Source organism: Leopardus geoffroyi, chromosome D1 (genome assembly GCF_018350155.1).
Source record: "Leopardus geoffroyi isolate Oge1 chromosome D1, O.geoffroyi_Oge1_pat1.0, whole genome shotgun sequence".
In the NCBI taxonomy this organism is placed as follows: Eukaryota; Metazoa; Chordata; class Mammalia; order Carnivora; family Felidae; genus Leopardus; species Leopardus geoffroyi.
In genome coordinates, this window is record NC_059329.1 from 19,929,196 (window position 1) to 19,953,590 (window position 24,395).

Genomic DNA, 24,395 nt, shown 5'->3' on the forward strand with positions numbered 1-24,395 from the left:
GGGACTTGCCCTTGTTTGAAATGGCTGGAGACCACTTCTTTTGAGATGGTGATGTCACTGTAACCACATGGCTAAGACAAATGTCCTTGCTCTCTTCTTTGAGGAATCAGGGATTCCTCAAGAATTAGGAATCTAATTCTTAAGAGCAAAATCAAAGCCATCAATGGCTTACAATGCTATAATAATTCAATCATATCCAAAATATCTCCATCCAAGGAAACAGACTTTAAAAAGAATTTTTTTTAATGTTTATTAATTTTTGAGACAGAGAGAGACAGAGACAGAGTGCGAGCAGGGGAGGGGCAGAGAGAGAGAGAGAGAGAGAGGGAAACACAGAATCCCAAGCAGGCTCCAGGCTCTGAGCTGTCAGCACAGAGCCTGACACGGGGCTTGAACTCACGAGCTGTGAGATCATGACCTGAGCTGAAGCTGGACGCTTAACCGACTAAGCCATCCAGGCACCCCAAATGCAGATTTTTTTTTTTTTTAACTGCCTATTCCATTAGATAAAATAGAGGACTGAACGTATGGTTCCCTGTGCTGGTTACCTGGTTTTCAATCCTCTTAAATGCCCAATACAACGGAGGTGACATGACAAACTCACATCAGAAACAGCAACTCACATACACAAGTTGTGCTCAACTTAGATTTTGGATACATGTTGTGTGGTAGTGGGAGAGGGGCGGGGTACAACATGTGGTTGTTTGGTCATCGTTTTTCATTCTCCAGGTGATTTTATTACCTTTCCAACCATGATTGATCATCACTACACCTTCCTTTATTCTGGGCAGATGATATAATTAAACTTTAGTTTCTCCATCTATAAAACTGGAATAAATGCCCCCCCCCCTTTCTCATCTGATCATCTCTAGAATAAATTCTATCCCAGATGATGGACTCAAAATCTATTTCATGGGCACTCATTAACGATCCTATCAGCCCACCTCCTGGTGGACGTGTCTGTGGATGTAAAAAAAAAAAAGAAGGTCTGGGGGGCCTGGGTGGCTCAGTCGGTTAAGCGCCTGTCTTCGGCTCAGGTCATGACCTCACGGCTCATGGGTTTGAGCCCCACGTCAGGTTCTGTGCTGACACAGAGCCTGGAGCCTGCTTCGGATTCTGTGTCTCCTTCTCTCTGCCCCTGCCCTGCTTGCGAGCCCTCTCTCTCCTCTCTCTCTCAAAAATAAATTTTTAAAAATTGTTAAGAAAAAAGAAGGGCCGGATCAGTATATCTGCCATCCATATTGGGGAAATAGCTTGAAATTCATTACCTACTAATGTGGAATCGTTTTCAAATAAGAAGGAAAGGGTATTAAATGAGGATGCCCTTAAACCCATTCCAGATTCAAACTGGTATTATTTAAAGTGCTCTAACCTGTTCTAACCTGTAGCTTTTCTTTTCCTTTTTTTTTTTTTTTTTTTTGATAGAACAAGAGAGATGAGGTAGATGAACATTTGAGATTTTCCCTTAATTCAGAAAATCCTTTTATAGTCTTAAAGGATTAGGGTCACATCCTCACCTTTGTAACTAATAATAAAGGAATGGATGTATTATATTCAGGTAAATTATCAAAGCACTTAACGGAATTTAATTTTGACCCAATTTTAGATGTTAACATAAGTTTCATGAAACTTAGGTGGAATTGTGAATTTTGCTTCATTGCCCATTTAAAAATATAAATAGGGGTGCCTGCGTGGCTCAGTTGGTTAACCGTCTGACTTTGGCTCAGGTCATGAGTTCAAGCCCCACGTCAGGCTCTGTGCTGACAGCTCAGAGCCTGGAGCCTGCTTCAGATTCTGTGTCTCCCTCTCTCTGCCCCTCTGCCACTTGCACTCTCTCTCTCTCTCAAAGATAAATAAACATTAAGAAAATTAAAAAAAAATTTTTAATATAAATTCAACAGTCCAGTATCTGTGAAAAATGCTTAGCCAGTAGTTTCCCCCAGACAAGAACAATATTTTTCATTTATTTTTAAATGTGTTCTCCAAAGGGGGTGCCTGGGTGGCTCAGTCGGTTGAGCGTCCGACTTCGGCTCAGGTCACGATCTCGCGGTCCGTGAGTTCGAGCCCCGCGTCGGGCTCTGTGCTGACAGCTCAGAGCCTGGAGCCTGTTTCAGATTCTGTGTCTCCCTCTCTCTCTGACCCTCCCCTGTTCATGCTCTGTCTCTCTCTGTCTCAAAAATAAACGTTTAAAAAAAAATAAACGTAAAAAAAAAAAAAAAGTGTTCTCCAAAGAAGCCAATCTAGGAGAGGCAGATAATGAAGCCAAAGGAAAGAGTTATAGGTCTACTAATAAAAGTGAAAATAGCTTTATTATAAACTCTTTAATTGCTGATTTCTTTTTTTTTTTTTTTAACATTTATTTTTGAGACAGAGAGAGAGAGAGCATGAACAGGGGAGGGTCAGAGAAAAAGGGAGACACAGAATCTGAAACGGGCTCCAGGCTCTGAGCTGTCAGCACAGAGCCCGACGCAGGGCTCGAACCCACGGACCGTGAGATCGTGATCTGAGCCGAAGTCGGACGCTCAACCGACTGAGCCACCCAGGCGCCCCTAACTGCTGATTTCTTAATTGCTAATTTTTCTTAGTAGTTGTAACTTAATTTACAGACAACATTGGGGTGAATTGACTGTCAGTGATTCCACAGCATAATTCTGTGTTATGCCAGTGAGGAAGCTTCAAAGCATTTTTGGCCCGCTCAATCTTTAAGCTCATGAATTAGTCTTCGAAGTGGCCATTGACCTTGTCTGCCACTTGGTCCAGGTTTAAATGTTGAAGGGCTTATTTATAATTATAATCGAAAGTGTTTCTTCATCATTTCCCAATATATATTTCCTTCATCTTACTCCATTTAAAAAAAAAAAAAAAAAGGTAGCAATTTAAAAATAAACAGGCTAGAAATCAGTTTGACCTAACAGTGATATGATACGTGTAACTCGTTTTACTGAATTATAGTCAATAGCATAGAATGACGTGTTCCTTTCATTATTTATATATGAAATACGTGCAGGTCTTTCTGCCAGTAGAGATTAAAAGTTCCCTTATGGGCAAGAACTATGCTTTGGACTTATTTTTTTTTTTTTAGCTTATTTATTTATTTTGAGAGAGAGAGAGAGAGTGAGCGTGAGCAGGGGTGGAGCAGGGAGAGAGAGAGGGAGACAGAGAGAGAATCTCAAGCAGGCTCCATACTGTCAGTGCACAGCCCGATGTGGGGCTCGAACCCAGGAACCGTGAGATCATGACCTGAGCTGAAGTTGGATGCTTAATCGACTGAGCCGCCCAGGCGCCCCACTTTGTAGTTATTTTTAATCTTCGTGGTAATGAGCCTAACATACTACAAGGTCTCAGTAAATACATGGGAAATGAAAACTGAATCTCTTCCATCACCTCCGAACTTATTCTCTTCAGTATAAAGTTTATTTGAGGGGGAAATAGTATTTCCAGAGCAGTGGTTAGAAAGCCTCACTGGATATTAGATTCACCTGAGAAACGAAATGTAAAATGATTCTAGGCTTCACCCAGACCAACTGACATCTCGGGGTAAGATCCTGAGAGCCAGTATTTTTCTTTCAAAGCTCCCCAAGTGATTCTAATATTTCGCCAAGATTGAGAGGATCCTTGATCTAACGGAGTGGTTCGGGGGCACCTGGGTGGCTCAGTTAGTTAAGCATCTGACTCTTGATTTTGGCTCAGGTCATGATCTCCCGGTTCGTGAGATCGAGCCCCGCATCAGGCTCTGCGCTGACAGGGCAGAGCCTGCTTGGGATTCTCTCTCTCCCTGCCTCTCTCTCTCTCTCTCTGCCCCCCTCTCTTGCAAAATAAATAAATAAACATTCAAAACAACAACAGTGGTTCCCAAACGTTAGTGTGCATCAGAGCCAACTGAAGGGTTTATTAAAACAGACAGCTGGACCTAACCTAGGGTTTCTGATGTAGTAGGCATAGGGTGGGACCCAAGAATTTGAATTTTCTACATGGTTCTGAGTGATGCCACTTCTGCTACCAGGCCCACTGAGAACCATGGATCTTTTCTTCCCCTCAAACTTTTCGAAGGCACTAATGAGCCACCTCAGGATCTTGTTAAAATACAGATTTCGATCGAGTAGGTCGGAGGCGAGACTTAATTAAGGGTGTTCATTTCGAACAAATTCCCAGGTGATGTCAAGGCTGCTGGACCACACGTAAAGCACATACAGGGCTTTCCAGAGACCCAAAGTCAAAGTTGGGTACGTGAGTACCCACAGAGCATTGATGTTTTCAATGGCTGATAGGATTGTTCTGTGGATTTGGGAGCAGGAGGTTAAGTATTGGGGGTGGCAGGTGCGGAAGTTATTGTTTTAGATTAAGCAGCATCTATCTGGAAGGTTTTCGTATTTGAAAATCTATTGTCTCCTCCTAATTTCTTTGAAAAAGATGACAAGTGTCTTACAACTAGAAATACTGAAAGGACAAATGACACCTATTGCCAAATGAATGACTTAATGTCAATTGCCATTACACAGCCAAGGAAACCAGCTTCTTAATACATTTTATTGTTGCAAGCATCCCTGCCCAGTTGAGTAATACAGGGTCTTAAGTAGTGTATTGTATTTGGGAAGATTTGATAGTAAATCTAAGGGGCACCTGGGTGGCTCAGTTGGGTAAGCATCCAACTTCAGCTCAGCTTGTGATCTCATAGTTTTTGAGTTCGAGCCCTGCTTCGGGCTCTGTGCTGACAGCTCAGAGCCTGGAGCCTGCTTCACATTCTGTGTCTCCCTCTCTTTCTGCCCCTCCCCTGCTTACACTCTGTCTCTGTCTCTCTCAAGTAAATAAATAAATAAACATTAAAATTTTTTTTTTAAAAAAGAAAGTAAATCTAAGAAATTTACATTTTAAAAAAGTCAACAGTGTTTTTAAAAAACAAAACTCAAAAAAAAGCTGATTAAGTTCAGATGAAATCTAAAACCAGGAATAATAACGAAAGCTCCGGAAATTAAGAATCATGCGAGAGGGGCGCCTAGGTGGCTCAGTCGGCTGAGCGTCCGACTTCAGCTCAGGTCATGATCTCACAGTTCGTGGGTTCGAGCCCCACGTTGGGCTCTCTGCTGACAGCTCAGAGCCTGGAGCCTGCTTCGGATTCTGCGTCTCCCTCTCTCTTCTGCCCCTCCCGCTCTCAAAATGAATAAACATTAAATTTTTAAAAAATTAAAAAAAAAGAATCCTGAATCTAGTACTACCACATAGTGTATTATAAAGTCTCGATAATTAAATACTAGGGTAACATTTAATGCATATACAGACATTAAAAAGTGGTAGAAAGTCTAGAAACAGAGCCAAATTACATACGGGAGTATAGGATATGATACTACGATTCGATGAAGCAGGATCTCAAGTCAGTGAGGAAATGATGGCTTGTTCGATAAAACAAATGGGTAGCCACCTGGGCAAAAAATCAAGTCATATCCATACCTCATATCATACAACCAGCTAAATTCCAAATGGGTCTAATATTTAATTGAAAAAAATTAAACCGTAAAAATGCTAGGTGGAAAAAAAAAAACAAGAAAATTCTCCTATAACCTCAAAATGGTTCACAGTCCAAAATCTATAAAAGACTGAGAAATTTGACTACATAAGTATCAAAAACTTCTGCAGAGAAAAAGCCTAAGAAAGTCAAAATATAAAGAACAAAGTAGAAAAATACTTCTAATTCATATCATAGATGGAACACTAATATCTCCAATATATAAAGAGCTCCTAGAAATCAAGACCAAAAAATCCCAATATAAAAATACACAAAGGCGGGGAATAGATAATTCACAGACAAGTTAATACCTGTATCTATGAAACATGAAAAGATCCCCAACCTCAGTCATTAGGCCTCAGCCTTTAGGCCAAAACAGTACAGAACAGTTGGTGAGAGAATAAATTAGTTATAACTGATACGGAAGACATTTTGTTAATATCTATTTAAAATACAAATACATTTACTCCTTGAAAAAGTAAAGCATGATGGCTAAGAGAATAGACTTTTGAGCCACGGCGGCTGGCACTGACACCTGCTAGCTGTCTGACCGTGGGCAGGTGGCTTAACCTCTATGTGCCTCAGTTTCCTCATCCTTAAAAAAATAAATAATAGTACTTTCCTCCCAGAATTATTAAGAAGATTAAATCAATGGGTTAATATAGGGAGTGTGCTTAGATCGATGCCTGGCTTATAGCAAACACTATACAAGTGTTAGCAATGATTATGATTTTTTTTTTTTAAGTAGGCTCTGTGCCCGGCATGGAGCCCAATGCAGGGCTTGGACTCACGACCCTGAGAACAAGATGTGAGCTGAGATCAAGAGTTGGACACTTGGGGCACGTGGGTGGCTCAGTCTGTTAAGTGTCTGACTCTTCATTCTGGCTCAGGTCATGGTCTTATGGTTCGCGGGATCAAGCCCCGCACTGGACTCTGTGATGACAGCACAGGGCCTGCTTGGGATTCTCTCTCTCCTCTCTCTGCCCCTCCCCCTTTTGCACGCTCTCTCAAAACAAATAAATAAACATTAAAAAAAGAGAGAGAGAGAGAGAGAGAGAGAGGCGCCTGGGTGGCTCAGTCGGTTGAGCTTCTGACTTCGACTCAGGTCACGACCTCACGGTCTGTGAGTTCGAGCCCCACGTCGGGCTCTGTGCTACTGACAGCTCAGGACCTGGAGCCTGCTTCGGATTCCGTGTCTCCCTCTCTCTCTGCCCCTCCCCCACTCATGCTCTGTGTCTCTCTTTCTGTCAAAAATACACATTAAAAAAAAAAGAGAGAGAGTTGGACACTTACCCGACTGAGCTCCCCAGGCACCCCGCAATGATTATTTTTAGTTGACCCAACGCATTCCACTCCTAGGCATTTTTCCTAGTTATGTATGTGCAGTTTTTAAATAAATCGTGAGGGGCGCCTGGGTGGCGCAGTCGGTTAAGCGTCCGACTTCAGCCAGGTCACGATCTCGCGGTCCGTGAGTTCGAGCCCCGCGTCAGGCTCTGGGCTGATGGCTCAGAGCCTGGAGCCTGCTTCCGATTCTGTGTCTCCCTCTCTCTCTGACCCTCCCCCGTTCATGCTCTGTCTCTCTCTGTCCCCAAAATAAATAAACGTTGAAAAAAAAAAATTTAAAAAAAAAAAAAAATAAATCGTGTATAGGATTATTCATTTCAGCCTTATTTTTAATAGCAAAAGACTGGAAACTACCCAAATGTCTACTATTTGGGGCATACTGAAATTATAGTACATCCATAAAGTAGAGGACATTGTAACTGTTTAAAAAAAAAAAAAAGAAAAAAAAGAATGGGGATGTTCTCCATGACCTCTTATGGATAACTTATCAGGGCTTATTAACAGAGAAAGTAAAGGTGTAGAAGAATGGCACATACAGTGTAAGAAAAGTGAGGAAAAATAAAGATGCACGTTTTGTTCGGAACGCATAAAAAACCCTGATCGGACTGGCGGGTGTTAATTGCAGAGGGTGGACGGGGGGCCAGAGTGAGAGCACAGCTTTTCCCTTTATATCCTTTGATAGCTCCTCTCTTTGGAACCATGCCTATGGATCCACAATACACAACATCTTGTAATAACCCTTGTAACTATACACCCCCGAGTGCTTGGGGGTGACCTAAAATGCATTCTCTGCTTTTAAATAATGACTCCGAACCACCGACTTTTCAATTCAATTGCTCCGCAATTTTTTGTGTGTGCCATTTTTCACACATCTGCTGATCGCACATTAAAATGCACTGGAAATCACCTTGAAATGCACGAGAAGATCTTTATCACATGCCGTGGAAAGCAAGGAACACACACTAGAGGGCACCTAAGTATCACGGTCAGCCAGGAGCTTTGCTGGGGAGTATTCAAGGCTTAACTTTTTTATTCATGGTTTGTTCAGCGTTTGCCGGAAACGCACCAGGATTTGAGCCCATGTATGATCTATCATGAAAAGAAAGTGGGGTCTTGAAAAAGGAGCTGCCTTTGTGTCTTGATTCCAGAATGACTCTGAAGACTGATAAAGGTGAAATCTAGCATGCTTGGAAAACAGCAGGAACAGCTTTAGACACGCTAGTCCTCTCCTGTCCTTCCTTAGAAAGTACAGATGCTTTTCAAGTGCAAATACAGAAACGTTATTCAGTCGCCCTATAGCCTTGAAGCCAACGTAAAGCCCTGTAAGTATCCACTACCCGTTTTGAAGGTCAACATACGTTTGTGGCTCTTGCTGCGACAGCAGGTCAGTCAGCCCACACGCCTTTAATGAGCACCAACGATGTGCTCGGTGCTGTGCTCGGCATGGAACAGAAAACAAGACACACAGAGCCTAGTCTTCAAGGAGCTTACCTTCCAGTCACGTGACAGAGGCGAGAAACGTGTAACAAAATAATTTCAAACGCCAATAAAAGCCTCAGAGGATGCTGAATAGCTACTTAATAAAATGACGAGGGGGAGCCTAACTGGGATGGTTGGGTTCTTGGCAAGGGCTCGGAGACGTCGTCCAAGTTGAGGCGTGGACGGACGGGAAAGGGAAAACGTCGGGAGCTCTGGGGGACCAGCTTCGTTCGGTCTGTGCCAGCCTCGGGAGCAGCGTTCTCCCGTAGGGGCAACACGATGTCATGGAGAAAAAAAACAAAACCGACACAAAGCGCTAGGTTGGGAGTCAGACCATCATGGATTATACATCCTGGCTCCCCCGACGTCCTAGGTGGTGGCACTTCCTAGACATCTGAGCAAGGGATTCTTTAAACCTTACCTTCTTCATCTATTACGTGGGGTCAACGTCTGCCTTGGAGGCTTATTGGAAAAAAAATTATACAAAGCCCCCGACGCACTGCAGACACTCAGCAGAGGGAAGCTGTTACCAACACTGGGCATTCCGAAGCCACGGCTTCTAAACAGATTGTTTTCTTTTTTCAGGTTACAGTGATGCAAAAGGAAAGGGATGGGGCTTCAGGTGGGATAAGAAAGTGTAGCTAAAAGGATAGCATGTAAATGCCCTGCCAGCCCGGTCGACGGCAGGTCCCCCAGAAGACCGTCCGCGAAGCGGGCAGGCGGAGGGACACTTCACGCTTGCCATGTTGTAGGTCAGACTCAGACTCTCAGACTCGCACACCCTCTCCGAGACCCAGCCCCTTCCTGCTGCTTCAGTCTTTTTATTTATTTTTTGCGATCCTCCCCCTTGCATCTTCTGGGAGCTCGCGGCTCCCCGAACCCAGCATCTCCCCTGTGTTTCTGGACACACTGATGGACGACCCTTCCCTATCTTGTTTGCTTAGGAAAACTGTACCCCCCTCTTACCATACAGTTCAAAGGCCTCGGCCTTGTACCACAGGTTCAGGGTTATTGGGATGACCGAATGAGATACTATGTGTGAAAGCCTTGGATGGGCATGTCGCCCTACATGTCTATTATTATTGACATTTAATTTGAACTTAGCCTCCCACTAGAGAAGATTAATAGGTAAGTGATACATTGCTTGCCTTTTCCATAGTTTCAGCCTTAGCAAAACTTTTGGCTGTCTAGAAAATCAGACTTTCCCTTTCAATGATGATCATCTTTTTCTAAACACATCTGGCTAGAAACGTAGAATCCCGTTCTAGAGAATTCTTCCAGTCTGATGGCATGTTCGAGTCTCACCTTTTTATGCTGGTAAAAACGTTTCTTCTACAGAGTAAGTACTCTGTGCGTTCATTGATTGGCCTTTTTTTTTTTTTTTCTTCTGCCCCGTGCGACCGCAACAAGAGCACTTACTTAACGACAGCGTAATTTAAATTGAACTTTACGGTTTTGTCCAGTATGTTGCCTAAGGCATCTTTCCGCGCGTGCTGTTTAGCACTGGCTTGGGCTACCAGTGGTATGATGCATAGAGCGGCACTCCATTAACTCCATGTGACTGAGGAGGGATCCACGAAAAGAGAACCTTTCCACGTAACGAAAGCATGCCCTTTCGAAAGCCAGAAGTGATCGTAACACGAGTAATCGTGTCTCAGGACAGCTTGCACAGAGGCGCCCGGTGTGCCCACCCCTTCCGTGCCATCTTGCCCAGGCCATACGGCGTGGCTCTGTGGTAAGGTCGGGAGCCGTGGCAACGGGAAGAAGCCGTTCTTTTGCGGCTGTCAGTATATCTGCTCTTCAGGACCTTCTGGCCCCGTGGCAAGCCCACAGAGTAAAGAGTGGGTACCAGGTAGCAGCTGCTGTAGTAGAGACACGTACGGCCCCGAAGGAACACAGAAGAAAAAGTGTGCAAGTCTGGCAGGGGAAGTCAGAGAGGGCTTCACAGAAGAGGCAATCGTTAAACAGATTCTTTACAAAGCAGCAGAAGGTAGCAGGTGGCGGTGGGCGGAAAAAGTATTTCCCTAGGAAAAAGGCCTAGGGAGTGAAGTGCAATGGTGTAAAAGCAATGAGAGGATGCTGGAGCGCCTGGGTGGCTCAGTCGGTTGAGCGTCCGACTTCAGCTCAGGTCATGATCTCACGGTTCGTGAGTTGGAGCCCCGCGTGGGGCTCTGTGCTGACGGCCTGGAGCCTGCCTCAGAGCCTGGAGCCTGCTTAGGATTCTGTGTCTCCCTCTCTCTCTGCCCCACCCCCACTCGTGCTCTCTGTCTCTGTCTCTCAAAAACAAATAAATGTTAAAAAGAAATTTTTGGGGCGCCTGGGTGGCGCAGTCGGTTAGGTGTCTGACTTCAGCCAGGTCACGATCTCGCGGTCCGTGAGTTCGAGCCCCGCATCAGGCTCTGGGCGGATGGCTCAGAGCCTGGAGCCTGTTTCCGATTCTGTGTCTCCCTCTCTCTCTGCCCCTCCCCGTTCATGCTCTGTCTCTCTCTGTCCCAAAAATAAATAAACGTTGAAAAAAAAAAAAAATTTAAAAAAAAAATAAAAAAAAAAAATAAAAAGAAATTTTTTTAGAAAAGCATTGAGAGGATGCTGTTTAGGTAGAAGCCCCCTGGTACAGTGGGAACCTCTAGAATACAGGTCAGGAATGGTATTTGGTCAATCAATCAAAGTGGCTTGGGTGCCTGGGTGGTTCAGTTGGTTAAGCATCTCACTTTTTTTTTTTTTTTAATGTTTATTTTTGAGAGGGAGAGAGAGTGTGAGCAGGGGAGGGGCAGAGAGAGACAGACACAGAATCCGAAGCAGGCTCCAGGCTGCCAGCACAGACCCTGACACGGGGCTCGAACTCACGAGCCGTGAGATCATGACCTGAGCTGAAGTCGGATGCTTAACCGACGGAGCCACCCAGGCGCCCCAAGCATCTTACTCTGGATTTCGGCTCAGCTCGCGATTTCAGTTTCGTGAGTTCAAGCCCCATGTTGGGCTCTGGGCTGGCCTAGCAGAGCCTGGTTGGGATTCTCCCTCTCTCTCTCTCTGCCCCTCCGCCTCCCCACTCCTGCTCTGCCTCTCTCAAAATCAATAAATAAACCTAAGGAAAAAAGCAGTCAAAGCAGATATGAACAATGATAATCTGAGATAGTTGATTTTCACGTAAAGTATATAAACATACGTTAATTCACCAACCTTTAACAGAGGGGCCAAGGCCTCTTCTGTCCGTGCATATGCTACCAGGGTATTGTGTCATCTTTCCTGAATCAGTCTGAGAGCTAAGATTTATACTTTGGATTTCTTAAAAGCAAGGGGAAAACTTAAAAAGCCTAGGATCTAAGAACATAATCTTTGATTTTGCTAATAACCATTTCCATAATCTTTTACACCTTTCCCCCTGCCCTACTTGTCACTTTGCCTTTTGCTTTACTGGGTCATCCTAAGTTATTTTACTTAGTTGTCAGGAAAATAACGACTCTCTGTTCACACACAGATTTCTCCAAACAATCTGACCTTCCAATGAATTTTATAATTTCAATAACACGTGTAATAGAAACCAATAGGGGGGCGCCTGGGTGGCGCAGTCGGTTAAGCATCCGACTTCGGCTCAGGTCACGATCTCGCGGTCCGTGAGTTCGAGCCCCGCGTCGGGCTCTGGGCTGACGGCTCGGAGCCTGGAGCCTGTTTCCGATTCTGTGTCTCCCTCTCTCTCTGCCCCTCCCCCGCTCATGCTCTGTCTCTCTCTGTTCCAAAAATAAATAAACGTTGAAAAAACAATTAAAAAAAAAAAAAGAAACCAATAGGTTTGCAAACAAATGGAGAAGGAACTGCTGGTAAACATACAGTTCAACTACCGGAGACAGAAGTACCCAGGCATCCTAGAGAGCAGCGGGCCGGTCATGGCATCTGGCTGTGGGCATTAGTTGGGATGCCTTTTTTGGTTTTTTCTAATGTTTATTTTTGAGAGAGAGAGCGAGCGAGCAAGGGAGGGGCAGAGAGAGAGGGAGACACAGAATCGGAAGCAGGCTCCAGGCTCCGAGCCGTCAGCACAGAGCCTGACGCGGGGCTCGAACTCACGGACCGTGAGATCGTGACCTGAGCCGAAGTCGGACGCTCAACCGACTGAGCCACCCAGGCGCCCCAGGATATCTTAAAGAAGGACTAGAGGGTATTACTTAATCCGGTAAATTGAGACGACGAATACTTCCGTGTTGCATGGGACTAGATTGTGTGGATGGGAGTGTAGGTATTTAGGCAGAGAAACTGGCTGGTGCCTTTCATGCAGGCCCTTGTAGGTCACTGTAATGCAGGGGCTCTCAGAATGTGGTCCCTAGATCAGCGTCAGCATTGCCTGGGAACTCATTAGACGTGCAGATTCTTGGGCCCCATCCTATACGTCTTGAATCAGAAACTCTGGGGCGAGGCCCAGGAATCTATTTTATTTTTTAATTTTGGAGAGAGTGCACACACAAGCGGGGGAGAGGGGGAGAGAGAGAATCTTAAGCAGGCTCTGTGCTCAGGGCACAGTCTGACACGGGGCTCCATCCCACGACCCTGAGATCAGGACCTGAGCTGAAACCAAGAATTAGACACTCAACCCACTGAGCCACCCAGGCGCCTCCCCCGCCCCCAGCCATGTTCTAATAAACGCTCCAAGTGATTCCAATACATGCTCAAGTTTTAGAATGCTGCGCTAAGGAAGTATCTTTTCCTCTACACGACGTAGAATCATTGAAGGATTTCAGAAAGGGAACAATTTGAATTATGTGGTCACCCAGGGGTCCCACGTCCATATTCTTAGTTGTGTTATACAGAACTCGGGCTGCTGGGTAATCGAACACAAAATCTCTTTCCTATTCTTGAAAGCAGTTAATTGCATCGTTCATTTGCCTATATTTATTACCAGCTTATGGTGGGTCAGGCATTGTCTTAGGTACTTAGAATACATCACTGTACCAAATTCCAAAAAATTCCAACCACCGTGGGGCTAACTTTCTAGTAGGAGGAGACGGACAATAGACAGAATAGATACATCAGTGCAAGGGAGAGAACTAGAGCAGAGAAATGGTGAATTTGGGGCTGGGGGGAAATTATGGTTTTAAAGAGGTCATGAAGGAGGTGAGAGAAACGAACCTAATGACCAAGGTAAGACTTGTTACAAAAGGGAAAGTACAAAGTGCCAAGGCCATAAGCTCAGGTGCATCCATTGTTAAGTAACCTCTGAGGAGTCAAGGAGGGCTTCCCGGAGGAAGTTATATTTCAGCCAAGGCTGGAACAGGAACAGTGAATGGGATTGGTCAGAATAAATCAGGTGAAGAGGGGTTTCTCAGCAAAGGATGGCCTATGTGCGGACCTAGACATAATGAATGGTACATGCGGCCCAACCACAGAACTAAGAAAATACGGTGTGAAAAGACCAAGTATAGGATGCAGGGCCTTACAAACCTTTAAAGATTAAGGACAACGGAAAAGTGCTGAAGGTTTGTTTGGTTGGTTTTTTTTTTCATTTCTTTATTTTTGAGGGAGAGAGCACAAGTGGGGAGGGGCAGAGAGAGAAGGAGACAGAATCCAAAGCAGGCTCCAGGCTCTGAGCTGTCAGCACAGAGCCAGCGGGACCGGAACCCGTGAACTCTGAGATCATGACCTGAGCCGAAGTCGGACATTTAACCGACTGAGCCACCCAGGCGCCCCTGAAGGTTTTTTTAAGTTTGTTCATTTTTTGAGAGAGAGAGAGAGAGAGAGAGAGAGAGAGAGAGAGAATCTCAAGCAGGCTCCACACTGTCAGAGCAGAGCCTGACATGGGGCTCAAACTCATAACCCATGAGATTATGACCTGAGCTGAGGTTGTAGCTTAACCCACTGAGCCACCCAGGTGCCCCACTAAAGGGTTTTTTAAAATTTTTTTTTTTTTAACGTTTATTTATTTTTGAGACAGAGAGAGACAGAGCATGAACGGGGGAGGGTCAGAGAGAGGGAGACACAGAATCCGAAACAGGCTCCAGGCTCTGAGCTGTCAGCACAGAACCTGACGCGGGGCTCGAACTCACAGACTGCAAGATCATGACCTGAGCCAAAGTCGGACGCTTAACCGACTGAGCCACCCAGGCGCCCCTAAAGGGTTTTTTAAAGTGGTGGCTTAGCATAATTAGTTCAGGGGTTTTTTAAGCTGCGGTATCTTATAGGAAGAATGAATGTAAAAAATAATAGATCCAGAGGTCTCGAGGCCCTCAAATTCTTATTGAACACATACTTGTGAACTACATTAGGAAGTGATCGGCAGGCACGGAGAAAGCGGCCCACGGGAGCCAAAGTATCTCCCGTGTATTGTCTCTAAACAGCTGAATAATTACTACAGGTCCCCAGACAATCCAAGTAGCTGTGCGACGTATCGGAGGTGGAGCCCCACCACGGCAGGCTCTCTGGACCCCCACACCTCCACCTGTTTTGCTGGCCACGTATGAACAGAGGTGGCAGCACCCATGTGAGTGGGTGGGGACTGACACGGAGCAGAATGTATGAGAAATAGGACAGAATTAATACAGCAGATCGCTCGTCAGCCAACTTAACAAACGCTCATTGAATCCGGCGACTATGCACCGAAGGGAGGGTTTCAATAGCAGACGTGTTGGGGTGAGGGTGGGCGAACGCTACATTTCAGAAATCAGACTCCTTGATCTGCTTTAATTTGGGCACGTGCTAGTTAATACCCTCAAGGAATAACAAGGAAACAAATTAATAGCGGGGCTCCCCATAAAGTTAAAAAAAACACACACACAACATCAAGGAATAAAGGAGCCAAACATCCAGCGATTACAGGACTTAAGGCTGATACGCTTTGCAAACACAATTCAGCATGTGTCGTGCAGATACGCTAATTCACATATCGCTCTTGGTTAAAGCCTCAACTTTTTTGTGCGGTGCCGATTCTGAGAACCTGCCCAGTTGCTTTGAGAGAGAAGCCGCAGCCCAGTCTAGCTCAGCTGTACTCAATCTGAGTTGCTTTCCTTCCTACAAACCCTCACTTCAAAGCAAGGAACATAATGTACAATTTTTTAATGGCTCTAGACCCAGGCACTCAGGCTCTCTGCTCTGCGCCTTACCTCAGTGTAAACACCTAATCAGGATTGCCCGTGCTTCATCAATAGCAGCCAAATGCAATTCGAGAACCACAAGCCTTTGAAGTCCTCCCAGCAAAGGCCGGTTTTCTAGTCTGGGATAATGACATGCCATGATTGCTGTCTTTGTTGTATCTTTTCAGTAGAGAAGCAATTATAGGCCCCAATTTAACAGAATAGACATTACGCAGCTTATGATGCTCAAAATGCAATTTCATTTGATCATTTTCTCGATTTGATTGGTATTAATAGAATGGTTCACAAAAAAAAAAAAAAAAATAGCTGGCAGAGGTTGTGTCCCACTCCACTTTCAAAGAGATAACGTAGAAAGAAGCATGCTTTACTTGCTCGGAGTCTCTCGCTGGGGTGATTCAGACACGGAGTCCACCGAAACAGCGTGTGGATGGAAATATCACGCAGCCCACATTCTCTGGGGAAGGCAGCGTAGGGCAATGCATTTTTTTTTTTTCAACGTTTATTTATTTTTGGGACAGAGAGAGACAGAGCATGAACGGGGGAGGGGCAGAGAGAGAGGGAGACACAGAATCGGAAACAGGCTCCAGGCTCCGAGCCGTCAGCCCAGAGCCCGACGCGGGGCTCGAACTCACGGACCGTGAGATCGTGACCTGGCTGAAGTCGGACGCTTAACCGACTGCGCCACCCAGGCGCCCCGGGCAATGCATTTTTAATTTGTAAGTTCTTTACCAGAGGCTGTGTAGGGGATCCCATTACTGGTCGTCAAACCATCGATATCACCAGTGAAAAACTGAGTTAACGAAACCCAGTCCCCTTCCCAGAAGCCCAGGGAATCAAACATCCTAGTGGAGGCTCTAGGAGATCAACCCAACTTTTTCTCCCAGGCTCCAGATAATGTTTTTGTCCAAGACGTCGCTCATTTGAGGTTGGAAAAAGGATTATTTCCTTGCCTGCTTAGACAGCCTATTTAGACTCTTAATTTGTTTCATGTTTATTTGTTTTTGAAGGAGAGACAGAACATGAGCTGGGGAGGGGCAGAGAGAGAGAGGGAGACACGGAATCGGAAGCAGGTTCCAGGCTCTGAGCTGTCAGCACAGAGCCCCACGCGGGGCTGGAACTCAAGAACTGTGAGATCATAACCTGAGCCGAAGTCGGACGCTTAACCGACTGAGCCACCCAGGCGCCAAACCCCCCCAACTTTTTTTTTTTTTTAAACTCTGTTAGCCTTCATTTCTCCTCCAGGAAAGAGATGATTTTACTTTTAAATGAGTGGTGTTTCCTTTTAACATCATGGCAACAAGGGATGGAAACCTTTACAGTAAGAGGAGCAAAAGCTGTAAAACCCTAATGCTTGTATAATCCCCTTGTGTTTCTTGAACCGGTGCCATGAGAGGGACGGAGACATGGGCATCATGACACAGTGGTTCCTGACCTTGGGTGGCAGCATTCATATTTGTTAACTATCTCAGTGCAAGCTACACTGTTTCGTGGTGTTGGGAAGCTTTCCTTTCACGGAGTAGGTAATCCTTCAAAATCTGCTGATCAGTCCCATTTGTAATCAGAAAAATCCCCATGGTCCAACGGCACAGGTCGCTCCGTGTATTTGCCAGGATGGTTCGAGCATCAAGAAGTTTTGTTTTCATTTTTCCCCATTTTCAGATCAACCTCTGAGTACCTACACTTCCACACCATCAATTTGCCGTATCTCCGTATGCGAGTACAGTAACCATGACAGGTGTGCCTTCGGGTAGAGAGAAGATTTCACTTAAAATAAACGTTGTCTTTCTTGGGGCCAGAGAAGCCACAGGGAGTGGTGAGAAATGAGGTTATCTTTTTTTTAAGTTTATTTTATTTATTTATTTTTTTTATTCATTTTTGGGACAGAGAGAGACAGAGCATGAACGGGGGAGGGGCAGAGAGAGAGGGAGACACAGAATCGGAAACAGGCTCCAGGCTCTCAGCCATCAGCCCAGAGCCTGACGCGGGGCTCGAACTCACGGACCGCGAGATCGTGACCTGGCTGAAGTCGGACGCCTAACCGACTGCGCCACCCAGGCGCCCCTAAGTTTACTTATTTTGAGAGAGAGAGTGCGAGTGAGAGCAGGGGAGAGGGGCCAAGGGAGAGGGGGAAAGGCGGAGAGGGGGAAAGGGGGAGACGGGGGGGGGGGGGGGGGGGAGGGAGGGAGGGAGGGAGAGAGGGAGAGGGAGAGGGAGAGAGAGAGAGAGAGATCGATCCAGGCAGGCTGCACACTGTCAGCACAGAGCCCAACCCTGGGCTAGAACTCGCGAACCGTGAGATCACAACCTGAACCAAAATCAAGAGTTGGACGCTTAACCGACTGAGCCACAAAGGCGCCCTGAGGAATGAGGTTATCTTTACTGTCAGACGCTGACTTATTAACATGTAACAAATATTTCCCCCTCTTCCCTGTATTGACTCTGCATGTATGCGGAGTACGGAGCAGCAGGAGAATGGGAACACGTGAACGCACACGACGGACCCTAAACCCCATGCTTCTTCCAGCATTACACGGCTCGCTGCTCGTCACGCTACGCAGCCCACCGGGGACAATTTAATAAAACAAGCATAAGATCCAAAACCTAAATTTGAAAGTTATATCAGTTTCGAAAGGGCAAGCTCGACATTGATGAGCCATCGGGCACGGTGGCCAAAGGAACCCAAGCTGGGTAACCTGTCCCAGGACGAATGGCAAAGAAATCTCGCCACCGCGCCCGTGAATAAGAGGAGGTTTAGCAAAGGCATCACAGTCAGCTTCTATTATTTGGGGCCATCATCTGAACGAGCCAAACAGTCTCATTTTGTTTGACTTACTCCATTATTTCAGAAGGAAGCAGGCTAGAAATTACAGGAAGATGTATTTCTGCTCTCATAGGAAGAAATTTTATAGCAACTGGGTGGCTCAGTGATGCGACAGTATGTCCACCATCCACGAAACAGGGATTAAGAGAGCTAGTGTTTTACTCCATGGGATGGTCAAGAGGACCAGGTCTCCTACAGAAAAAAAGGAATATTCTCAAGCCACCTTATGCCTTCTCCCCTCCTTAGTCCACAGAAGGTCTTTAAACCTACAGTGACACAGACAGGAGTGTGTTTATTTTGAGAGAGAGGGAGGGAGGGAGGGAGGGAGGGAGAGAGAGTGTGCACATGTGCACACACATGAGCAGGAGAGAAGAGCAGAGGGGGGAGAGGGAAGGGGAGAGAATCCCAAGCAGGCTGCACACTCAGGACGGAGCCCGACCCAGGGATCGATTCCAGGACCCTGGGATCATGACCTGAGCTGAAATCAAGAGTTGGATGCTCAGGGCACCTGGGTGGCTCCGTCGGTTAAGCGTCCGACTTCAGCTCGGGTCATGATCTCACGGTCCGTGAGTTCGAGCCCCGCATCGAGCTCTGTGCTGACAGCTCAAAGCCTGGAGCCTGCTTCAGATTCTGTGTCTCCCTCTCTCTCTGCCCCTCCCCTATCCATGCTCTGTCTCTGTCTCAAAAATAAATAAACATTAAAAAATAAAAAATAAAAGAGTTGGATGCTCAACCATCTGAGCTGCGCAGGCGCCCCCTGGGGCATGTGTCTAAATAGCAAATGGATGGTATAGAAGTACTATGGTTATACTGGATTACCTCTAGAATCTTTTACCAACATTAAGACTGTATCACTTCAGGGGCGCCTGATATCTTGTCATTCCAACATCTGACTAAAGTTGAGAACCTCACTCTCCATCATTCAAATTCACTAAGTGCCAACATTACAAATTCTGCAAGTCAAAGATGATACTGCTCTTTATGTTTTTACGTTTTTAATTTTTTTAACGTTTATTCATTTTTTTTTTAATTTTTTTTTCAACGTTTTTTATTTATTTTTTGGGGACAGAGAGAGACAGAGCATGAACGGGGGAGGGGCAGAGAGAGAGGGAGACACAGAATCGGAAACAGGCTCCAGGCTCTGAGCCATCAGCCCAGAGCCTGACGCGGGGCTTGAACTCACGGACCGCGAGATCATGACCTGGCTGAAGTCGGACGCTTAACCGACTGCGCCACCCAGGCGCCCCAATGTTTATTCATTTTTGAGAGAGAGACAGAACATGGGCAGGGGAGCGGCAGAGAGACAGGGAGACACAGAATCTGAAGCAGGCTCCGGGCTCTGAGCTGTCAGCACAGAACCCGACACGGGGCTCAAACCCACCAACCGTGACCCAAGCTGAAGTTGGACGCTCAACCGACTGAGCCACCCAGGCGCCCCAAAGATGATATCTGTAATAAGTGAGTTACTTGAGCAAAATTGCGAAATATGAGGCTCTGGAATTAGACTATTTGGTGCCTCTACTTACTAGCTGTTGATTCTGGGCAAGTTACTTAACCTCTCTGAGAGATGATAATCAGATCATCTGTTAATAGTTAATAGTTACATACCTGATATGGTAGTTAATATTACATACCTGATCAGCTTTAATGTATTATAACTGAGAGAATATATGCTAAGTGCTTAGGACAGCTACTAGCACACCATGAACATCCAATGAATATTGTTATTTCTGTTGTTGTCGCTATCTTCAAGTACAGCGTTATTTCACTACATTAGTATCTCATTTGATATATTCGACATTTGTTGCTACGTTCAGTTCAGGTAACTGTTCGAAAACTGGGTCCCCTGAGTATATATCGAACATTTAAAGTACAGGGCGTCTGGGTGGCTCAGTCGGTTAAGCGTCCAACTCTTGATCTCAGCTCGGGCCATGATCTCACGGTTCGGGAGTTCGAGCCCCACATCAGGGTCTGTGCTGATAGTGCAGAGCCTGCTTGCGATTCTCTCTCCCTTCTCTCTCTGCCCCTACCCCACTCTTGCTCTCTCTCAATAAATAACTTTTAAAAGTTTTTTAATAAAAAAAATAGTTTGACCTCAAAGCACCAATTCTCACATCGTGCCTACAGGAGGAAACGTTATTTATTCCCATTTTCCTTAGGAACAATCCAGGTCCCTGAAGACCGAGATAGATCCTTGAACCGAAAGGAAAACATAGCCCTTCAGGGTCTCTTTCTAGGTTACACAGATGAGCCTCGTGGCTCTAAGACTAAGAAGAAACTTGTTAACATGCTCTCTCTGTTTTACCCTCTTAGATCTCCTACTCCATCAGTGTAACTGACAAGACGTCCATTCAGAATGCCAAAGAGACTGAAAACGCTCTCATTGATCCTGTAGACAAATGGCATCAAAGAGCCCAACAGTTAAAGGTTACTCGCTAGACTGAATTTTAAATGGGTTTCGAGGGTTACTGCTAAATATCAATAATATCCACCACTGACTTATTACTTACAGGTGTATTCTTTTTTTTTTTTTTAATGTTTATTATTTTTGAGAAAGAGAGTGCGAGTGGGAGAGGCACAGAGAGGGAGACATAGGATCCAAAGCAGGCTCCAGGCTCTGAGCTGTCAGATGCTTAACCGACTGAGCCACCCAGGCACCTCTATTTACAGGTCTGTTCTTATGCCTGAGAATAGTTACCCACCATAGATAAGACTGATTTCTGCCCAGATGGGCAGAATTGCAATTGCTGGGTCGTAGGGTAGTTCTATTTTTAGTTTTTTGAGGAACCTCCATACTGTTTTCCAGAGTGGCTGCACCAGCTTGCATTCCCATCATTTGTTTATTTTATTTTTTTGAGGTTTATTTTTTGGGGGGAGGGGGGCAGACAGAGGATCCAAAGAGGGCTCTGTGCTGACAGCAGAGAGCCCAATGTGGGGCTTGAACCCACCAACCACAAGATCATGACCTGAGCCGAAGTCAGACACTTAACCGACAGAGCCACCCAGGCGGCCCAGAACTCATTTGTTTATAACCCACTCCTGAATGAAGATAAAGAGGAGCCAAGTATCTCAAGATCGTTAGACCTAACATGGCAGCAATACGGAGTGGCCCATGGGATGCTTCCAAAGGATTTGTTCATTTCAAAAGGATTTGTTAATTCCCTGCTGCATCCTACACACCAGTCAGGCGTTCAGCATACCAATGCTGCAGGCTGCCTTTCCTTTTCCTCTTCAACTACCCAAATCTAGTGCCTTCTTTCTGGATGGAAGACCATGGAACCCGAGACATGAACATCTCAAGAAAAAGACACCGGAAACAAGGTCCCGAGACAATTTAAATTTATGCACCCTCACCTTAAAAATACTGACAACTGATGGTCGTCACAATCATTTTTTTTTTCTTTCTTTGATTTTTAAATATTTCTTTTTTTTTGGGGGGGGGGGGGACAGAGAGAGAGGGAGACACAGAATCCAAAGGAGGCTCCAGGCTCCCAGCTGTCAGCCCAGAGCCCGATGCGGGGCTCGAACCCACAAACAGCGAGATCATGACCTGAGCTGAAGTCGGATGCTTAACCAACTGAGCCACCCAGACGCCCCATCATCATTATTTTCTATGGAAGCATCCTACTTGTGCCTAAGGTCTCTACTTTAAACCAACTAATCCCTCTTCACTCTACCTTTCCACCTAGGTCTTGTCCTGAATCATTCTGTGCTGTCCTGTGAACGTTCCTGGGTATTCCAAATCCCAATTCCGTTGTGTATCCAGAACTAGACCCAGTACTTTGCTGACTAGTGTGAGGGAGCACATTCCCAATAGCAGAAGATCCTTTCCCAGGCATGGAACAGGTCACCCATAGAAAAAAATGCAAAGTTCTCCAATTAAGTAAAGCTTCAAAAAAAAAAAAAAATGAAATAGGAGATTTACTTTCTTGCCACTCTAAAATAACTCTTGGGGTGCCTGGGTGACTCAGTCATTTAAGCGTCGGACTCTTGACTTCAGCTCAGGTCATGAGCTCACGGATCCTGAGATCAAGCCCCAGATCAGGCTCCATGGTGACATCACAGAGCCTGCTTGGGATTCTCTCTCTGTCCCCCACCCCTACCCCACTCATGTGCATGAGAGCTCTCACTCTCTCAAAAATAAACTTAAAAAAAAAAAAAAAAAAAAAAAAAAAAAACTACTGGGACGCCTGGGTGGCTCAGTTGGTTAAGCATCCAGCTCTTGATTTTGGCTCATGATCTCATGGTTCAGGAGAGCTCTCTCTCAAAAATAAACATTTAAAAAATAATGAAGTAACTCTTGACTTTCTAGGCAAAGGAAGGACAGGGTATGTAGGATCTTTGACTAGTTAATGTCAAGTTCCTTGTAATCACATCCTAAGTAACTTCCCACCTTTCCAAAGACCTATTATTTTGGTTTTGGCTCCAACACTGTCAAGACTTCTTGACGTCTTTTGTTCATCTGAACACAGAACCCTCCCTTCCTGATGCTATCAATTAGAGCCATTTAATACGTGTGCTCTAAGTTTTCTTACTATTATCCGTCGGAATTTCTAACCCAAGTTCAAAGTATTTGTGTTTCATTGTTAATAAACACAACGGACACTTCTCAACGTCAGAGCTGACCCTGGAGCCCAGGCACAACCCTCAGGATGCCAGGGTCGATCGGGGTCACTAAGGACAAGAACAGCTTTTGTCTTAAAGCAGATGAACCTTTGGTTAAGACGACCATGCAACCTCCTCTCTGCTTATGGCATAGCAACAGGAAAGCCGCCAAAGAGAAACAGCCAGACGCTGCCTTTTGCGGGGCTGGGGGCAAACTACCCTTGGATGGCACGGTATGAACAAACGTTAATAACGAAGCAGGGATCTTACTAAGAAATCATCCTCCCAGCGTGAGGCACCACGATTCCCCGACGCAAACGCTGTTCCAATGGACAAGGGTGTGTGTGGGCCAGGGAACCCTAGTGCCATTAAGCCGTTATTCTGAGTGCATGTGGCATGGACCGGTTGTGAGTGTTGGTAACAAAAGAACCCCGTTGAGAGCAGGATAAAATAGAGGATTTCAGCACTGATGGAGATTAAATAGCCTGAGAATGGCTTTGTATATTACCTCGAGGGAACTCAGGTCTTGTGACCTAAAAAGTGACACCTGGCACCTCAATTGTAGGGAAATAAATCTTCAGGAAACCACACAGCTCAAGTAGCCTGCTCACAAGGTGAGAGAAATCACAGCAAGCCCGTAAATGTCTTCCCTTCTGGGGACTGAAATGCCATCTCTGGGCACTTACGCTCACGTGAATAGCGGATTTAACACTCGAGACAATTGAAGTTTCCTCGAACGAGGAGTCCTCCGCCTTGTTGACAAAGCCCCCCATGAAGAGTACTACTGTAATCTGAATCGTCAGCAGCAAAGGTGGGACATGATTAAAACCAAGTGGTAACCCAAGATTTTGGGTCTGGGACCCCAGAGAAAGAATTCTTGGTAGCTTTTTTTTTCCCCTCTTTGTCGGTGGGAATGAGGAGGGAGGGCTAGGATGGCAGCAGAAAGAATTCCTGTTCGCTTATTTTTCTAGCAATTAAAAGGCTGGACAAGTTTCTTTTTAATTGTTTATTTATTTTGAGAGAGGAAGAGAGCCGGAGATAGAGTGTGAGCCAGGGAGGGGCAGAGAGAGAGGGACGATCCCAAGCAGGCTCCTCACTATCAGCACAGAGCCCCACGCAGGGCTCGATCTCACTCGCGACTGTGAGATCATGACCTGAGCTGAAATCAAGAGTCAGACGCTTAACCGACCGGGCCACCGAGGCGCCCCAGAACAGATACTCTTCTATATGACACTATCAGCATCAATAAATATTTAGAGATCACAGCAAAGGGGATTTTTCTTTTTTGCCTTCATAAACAGGGATGACAGCCATGAGAAGAGCCACCGTGTTTCATTAACACACTGATACGACTGTAAAATAGCCATTTTCTTCTGGGTCCACTTTAAGGAAGGATGCTCTTGGATTATCTATTTGCAGAGCCTCTGTGCCCACATTTCTCCCGTGCAGCTCCATATACCACATGGAAGGAAAACTGTTTTTCTTTAATGTTTATTTTTGAGAGGGGGTAGGCAAGGGGGGGGGGGGGGGGGACACAGAATCGGAAGCAGGCTCCAGGCTCTGAGCGGTC

At 45.6% G+C, this 24,395-nt stretch overlaps 1 protein-coding gene across 6 annotated transcripts in view; it reads left to right on the forward strand.

The window, feature by feature from the left end:
* Window positions 1-24,395, forward strand: part of JHY (junctional cadherin complex regulator) — a 63,024-nt gene that overhangs the window by 17,260 nt on the left and 21,369 nt on the right. For 5 of the 6 annotated variants that reach the window (XM_045483212.1, XM_045483213.1, XM_045483211.1 and 2 more), the window contains one exon: window positions 20,534-20,647. The exons of the other annotated variant lie outside the window; for it this stretch is intronic. In XM_045483212.1, the coding sequence (XP_045339168.1) occupies window positions 20,534-20,647 (114 nt within the window). The remainder of the gene's footprint in view (window positions 1-20,533; window positions 20,648-24,395) is intronic. 6 annotated transcript variants of the gene reach the window in all.